Source organism: Lactuca saligna, chromosome 6 (assembly GCF_052625555.1).
Source record: "Lactuca saligna cultivar CGN05327 chromosome 6, ASM5262555v1, whole genome shotgun sequence".
Classification (NCBI taxonomy): domain Eukaryota; kingdom Viridiplantae; phylum Streptophyta; class Magnoliopsida; order Asterales; family Asteraceae; genus Lactuca; species Lactuca saligna.
The window spans coordinates 5,620,734-5,626,986 of record NC_136422.1 but is presented as its reverse complement, the minus strand read 5'-3'; the positions used below and the strand labels follow the sequence as shown (position 1 = coordinate 5,626,986).

The 6,253-nt window shown below is 35.2% G+C and overlaps 1 protein-coding gene across 1 annotated transcript; it reads right to left on the bottom strand.

Moving 5' to 3' along the window:
- Positions 1-393: 393 nt before the first annotated feature.
- On the bottom strand, positions 394-4,316 carry LOC145000318 (uncharacterized). Its single transcript, XM_078959516.1, has 3 exons — positions 3,039-4,316; positions 1,288-1,830; positions 394-749 (listed from the first exon to the last, which is right to left on the bottom strand). Exons 1-3 carry the CDS (start codon positions 3,912-3,914, stop codon positions 648-650), a joined length of 1,521 nt encoding a protein of 506 aa, XP_078815642.1. The 5' UTR covers positions 3,915-4,316; the 3' UTR covers positions 394-647.
- Positions 4,317-6,253: the final 1,937 nt, after the last annotated feature.

The window sequence follows — 6,253 nt, the reverse complement described above, 5'->3', positions numbered from 1 at the left end:
TCTTTGAGAATTGACCATAACGGAACAAAGGGTGACCCACTTTTCAATAAAAATAATAATTAGTCACCAACCCCAAACCACAATGTTTCCAATTATTATTATTTGTGTCGGTCACATTATTATATATTTGATTTCATCTCTTCCATTCGTTTCTAAATTCTAATCATCATTAAGCAAACACATAATTAATATTTTTTTTATTCCACTTGTAGCTATATCCACACATACTTTTCAAATGATACAACCACCAAAAAATTAGCATATTAATTAGTCTTTCAAAAAGTATCATTACTTACACAGTCAAATTTCAAGCCAAAAAACACATGCATTAAAGATATTATTTTAGCCAAGACATGAGTGTGTAAAAATGAAGATTAATTAAGAACACTAATATGCACTCAATAATCGTGTTTTATTGCGTGTAAGCGACAAAAGTTTATACATTGACATAATTCCTAATCTATTGTGTCAGCGAACTTGAGAAGAACAAAGAACTCATATACGATAATAAGCTAAAAATGCATTGAAAAATTAAGAAATTATGCTAAAAATAAACATAAAGAAATAAAAAAAATAAAAAAAAAAAGAAAGTACCTTACAAGAAAACAAGACAAGAACAAAAGTCTTTCCATGGGTTTTTGCTTTTGTTATTCTACTTCACTTATCTCCCCTTCACCACATAACCCAACATCCACAACCAACCCTTTCCTCTTCGACTCCAAAACCCTACAACAATTTCTCCTCGGAGACTGCAAAAAAAAAAAATTAAACATTATATAAAAATCAAAAACATTTATTTCTTCTTTTTCTTAACAAGTCATATATGGATGGTAAATGTCTACATACAATGTTATATACATAAAAACTATTTCTTTTTAGACTGAATAAACCGTCTGAATCTGACTAAATGACCATTGGATAAAGTGTTGTATACATAAATACTTTTTTTTACTCTATTAAATTACCATTTTACCCTTGTGTGTAAAATATGATAAATAACAAACGATTGTTTAGATTAAGTAAAAAATAAACGGAAATCTCCTATAGAGTCTTAATATTTTGTGTCAGTTTACGGTTTAATCCCAAGACAAGTTTCGATTATCTAGTTTTATTGTCATTGTCGTTTTCTATTGAAAAAATAATAAGGACTGTTTCGTTAATTTGGACAAATCATAAAATAATCAAAAAGTTGGGATTAAACCGTAAACTGATCCAAAATATTGGGACTCTATCAGATATTTCCCCCAAAAAAAAAAAAAAAACAACCCTTCCATTACTGACACTTACCCTATCCCATAATTGCGGATCCGGTCTTTTATAAACAACAACTTTATCAAGAATCGAAGGATCCAACATCTTCCATTTGCAAGGAGGATGAGGGACACGATGGCGCGCGTATTCACTCACGGTCTCATTCGTAGTCGAATTCAACCGCACTTTTGACATATAAAACACAAACGGTTTCTGACACGGGTTTCTGGCAACCGGGCGCGTATTGAACGCGTACGCGGTATAATCCGCTCGTCGATACCAATTCAAGAAAGTTCTAGAAGGCATTTCGACTTCACGTGGGGACATGATTCCTCTAAAAACTTGAATTGCAAATCCCCAAGAAACCGAAACTGTCCAACTTTTTGAAGTGTCATAACAAATGGATTGTTGGATAAGTCCAGCCGAATCCAGTTTCATTGGTAGCATTAGTCTTTTTAGAGCCTCGACACGTGTCACTTCAGGAAAGATTGGTTCGACTACATCAAGATGGTGTAATGAGACTATTGGTGTCACCGGGTGTGCAGCAAGTAGCCCAAATAAGTTTCCATACACGTCATACTGTAAATAAAAAGAAAAATTAAAAAAGAAATAAGAAAAAAGAAAACCCATCTCAGACATGCTTTTTTACTATAAGGGTCACCCATATCATTCCTGTATTAAAAGTAGCAAACTTTACACCAAAAAATCTTGACAAGTGAAAAGATAGGATACAATAAGGCTAATGAGAATAGTACACAAATCAATAATGTTGGATTTTGGAGGTTAGCATGTGCACCAATTATTGCTCTGAAATTATAAATGGAAATTCAAGAAAAGTGAATGAAGGAATTTTTTTTTTTTTTCACAACCACAAAATAATGTTGATAAGGACAAAAGAGTCAAATGTTGTTGGACTACAAAGAATCCTACTAGTACTATGACTACTATCTACATCTACATTCCCTTACCTGTGTTGTAAGCTTAATATCACCACATTCACTATAAATGAAGAAAGCTTTTTGTCAAATAAAAGAATAATGGGTGAATTTTGTGATTATAACACAATTTAATTCTGGTTTACAGAAAAAAAAAATGAGGAAGAATGTAGTGAAAGTGGTAGATTTGAGTACGATTTGTCGGTGTACACTTATGGGCATTCTCACATTGATATGGTTAAAATCCTAGCAAAAGACATATATCATAAAAGTGACATTTTTCCATTTTATGTTTAGTTTTCTTCACATAATAAATGGAGACATATATTTCTTCATTGTGTGTCCCACTAAATTTATAAAGTATATATCATCATCTTCTAAATGAATGCTTAGATAAATAGATCCTGTTCTATACTGGAGTTGTTAATAATGATAAAATGTTTTTTCTTATAGGTTTAATATCTAGAATGAGTTTTAATGGTAATAAAACAAAGAATTTCTTCAGGATCAAGGTAAAAATGTAACTTTAACTTGGAAATTAGCAGAAAAGGGAGACGTTGCAATCATAAATACAAAATGTTTGCAATTTGGAAAGTAATAGACCACTTGCAAGTTGCAACAACCAAGAAAATTTTGTTCTTGACCATTTTAGGTGCAACCAAGCAAGCATTACTTACAAGTCACAACATCGTTATGCAATTCAATACCATTCTGGAGATGGGTTTTACCCCCCATTGATCTGTTAGAGCAATCTTTGGAGATTATTAGATGAAAAGCACAACTAATTTTGCACAATGTACAATCCTAGAAAGAAAAAACGACGAGAATTGAAAGGTTTTAGGTTTCACTAACCTGGTGAAAGCCGAGTTCTTTGGTGAGTGGCACACCGAGCTCAGCCATACACGCCTGCATCCGATCGTCGGAGCCGTACAGTCCGGGATACCTCTGAATACACCGATCTTGCATCTTCTCCAGAGCTTTAGCTAAGGGATAGCTGATAGCAAAACCGCCGCCGCCGTACGCCATGCCGTAGCTGAAGTATATGTTCTGGAGATGACTTTCCGACAAGCTTCCGATGTAGTAATATTGATTGTGATCGTACTTGTTCAAAACCCTAACAAGATTATCAGTGATGAACACTGTGTCATCGTCCCCCATTACAAACCACCTTACATTATCCATCCCTAATCGTATCGTCTCCGAAATAATCCTGGATATCCGAATCGCCGACCGGTGACCCTGTTTGTTCTTATAAGCAAAATGCGCGGTATCGCCGGAAATTTTTAACGGCGGCAGACCATCATCAGGTTGGGTTTTGACTGGGTTGTCTAACCACACAATCCCCCTCATTTTCGCCTCTTTCTTCCACCACAACTTGATGTAATTCTTCCGTTTCTCCCAGAGCTTTGCCGACGCTGCAATGCCAAAAACTATGTGTTTGAGCTCCGTTTTCTCCGGTGCAACGATCGCCGGCGTAAGCGTAACGTTCTGTGACGAAGCACGAGAAGAAAATATCAAATCATGTTCGCCACAAGGCAAATTAGGGGTGTTGAGAAGCTTGAGAGTGTAAACAAGGTAAGTTGCACAGACGAAAGAGATAAGATACAGCATAAGCTTGGGTAACCCACTGCCGACCCGATTTGACAAAATGGGTGATGTATTGTTCGAAGCGTGGGTTCTCATCTGATCCCATATGATCTTCTCTGAATCTTTTTGAACCAGTTTCATATTAGGGCCAGATTCAGGGCACAAAAGCGACAGATCTACGAAATCAAACCTAAACCGACAAAACCCACAACAGCAAAATTAAGAAATTAGAGTGAAAAGTTGAGGAAAATGAATTGGGGTTTTAAAGAGTAAAGTTTCTTGGGAGAGCATGCAATGGTGCCAGCTTGCACACTCCCCTGAATCAAGCTGAAGATGATGACTACAATCGGTTGATACGTATATGTATATACGTATATATGAGAGTATATCGAAGTATGTGCCGCGGTGTGTGTACAGAACTAGAGAGATGAAGAGGGAGGGGCTGTAATTTGTAAATTAAGGGGGTTTCACTTTCACATGGTGAAGATACAGAAGAGAAGAGGGGTGCTTTGATGTGAGAGGGTTTTGGTTTGCAACGGAAATCAGCACAGAGACAAGTTATTTTATATTATATTATATTTTATAATTTATAACTTATATTATATAATAATGCTATTATAAATAAAAGTATATAACAAAAAAAATATTTTTCCATTTCTTTCCTATTTATTTACCTATTAAGCTATGGTATGGTCTCCACTAATTATCTTTATTAATTATTTATTTTGATTTTAATATCTGTTTTGACTTAATGACTAAAAATAAAATAATAGAATATCTGATTTCCCAATATAAAAACAATAAAAATATTGAGTTTTATTCGTTTAAATACAAATACCTACCTATCTATTTGATTCTTAAGATGGAAAATGTCTATTCATTTCATCTCTTTCAATCCAAATGCTTTATAATCATCATATCAATATTTTTTTCAGCTCTCACTTTCAAACGTCTCCCTAACATAATATATAAAAATTCATCTCTCTCAACTCATACATTTTGATACAATTAATAATACATATCATACAAGTAGAAAGAAAGGTATCGATAAGGGAGTAGGGGTTCATATTTCATAAAGTTGATTATCCCTCAACTTGTGTATTATTATTACGGTTGTTGGGTGTGGGCAACATGTTATTACATATTATCACTCAGAAAGTGTTCACCGCATCATCTTATTCATACTTTTGGTGTTATAACACACAAGTTAGAAATGGACAACATCAAATAACATGTAATAACAACTATCATTTTCTTTTTTTTTTTTTATGTTTGTAATTTCCATTTTTCTATTTGTTTTATTTTTTTAATTTATATCATAATAATTTTTAAAAAACATATAAATTAAATAACACATAATTAAAATAAATACTAATTAAAAACTACATCACAACGAAAAAAACATAAACGACATTACTACGAAAAAAAACATAGACCGAAAAAAAAACATTGACAAAAACAAACATTACAACAAAAAAAAAACACTAATCTTGGTCTAAATATTTCTGTTCAATCTTCGCCTTTATTTTTCGAAGTGTCTTCAACCGTCTCGGTGGTAAATTCTCCTTGCTAGTTTGAAGAATTGTCAAATCTTTCGCAATACGATCGTCATCGGCTTCACGACGCAGGAATTCAAAATGATCTTGTTGCAACTCATATCTTTTATGCGTGATTTCGTTGTGCTCGTCAAATTTTTGTTTCATTTCGGCTTGCTCTCGACGTCTACTTTCAGCTTCATCCGTGTTTCGTTGAGCACGCATCGCTTTGTCGCGGCCTATCGGTCGTCGAGGCAGGGAGATCTCTTCAAGGTTGTTCAAGTCATCCGGTATCTCATCCGTGTCCACATTGAGGTCGATATCTATGCGTGCGTCCGAAACATCGACCAAACCCGATTCGCGCGACCTCTTCGATTGTTGTTTGGTAAATGTGTCCGTTTTATTCCACTGTGGGTGTTCCTTGACAATCTCCCAAATTTTTTCGTGCTAAAAAACGTGACCGGTCTCGATATGATATTGCTCCCTCGCTGCTCTATAAACATCAAAATCGGTCACCACTTTGCTTGTGCGAGGAAAGTTTGTTATGGATAAAATTGAAATTTGTGCATTTCTTGCTTATTTGAATCCATTTGCTACTCAACATGTCGTGATTGTGGTACTTTTCATCTTTCTTCAAAATTGTACGAAATTTAACAATCACGGTTTCCCAAAAAGCAACCTTTCGCATATCGTTTTCTTTTGTTGGATTTTTGGATGTCCCGCACCAACCGACCGCCAACGCGTATTCCTCCTCCGCGGTCCACCATGTTGGAGGTTCGTCTTCTGATTGCTCAACCGTAACCGCTTTCCCTTTCCTTCGTGCTCTCCCTTTATGGGTCACTTTTTTTTCGTTCCCCCCCCCCCTCCCCTCCCGCTTACGTCTCGGGTACCGTTTGCTAGGTGGGTGGTGGTTGTGGGGTATTTTGTTGCATTGTAGCAAATGTG

Coding starts and splice junctions, on each gene's coding strand:
- LOC145000318 (XM_078959516.1), bottom strand. CDS start 3,914: ATGAAACTGGTTCAAAAAGATTCAGAGAAGATCATATGGGATCAGATG. Junction 1,831..3,038: donor AAGAACTCGGCTTTCACCAG/GTTAGTGAAACC, acceptor TTTTATTTACAG/TATGACGTGTATGGAAACTT. Junction 750..1,287: donor ATCCGCAATTATGGGATAGG/GTAAGTGTCAGT, acceptor TTTTTTTTGCAG/TCTCCGAGGAGAAATTGTTG.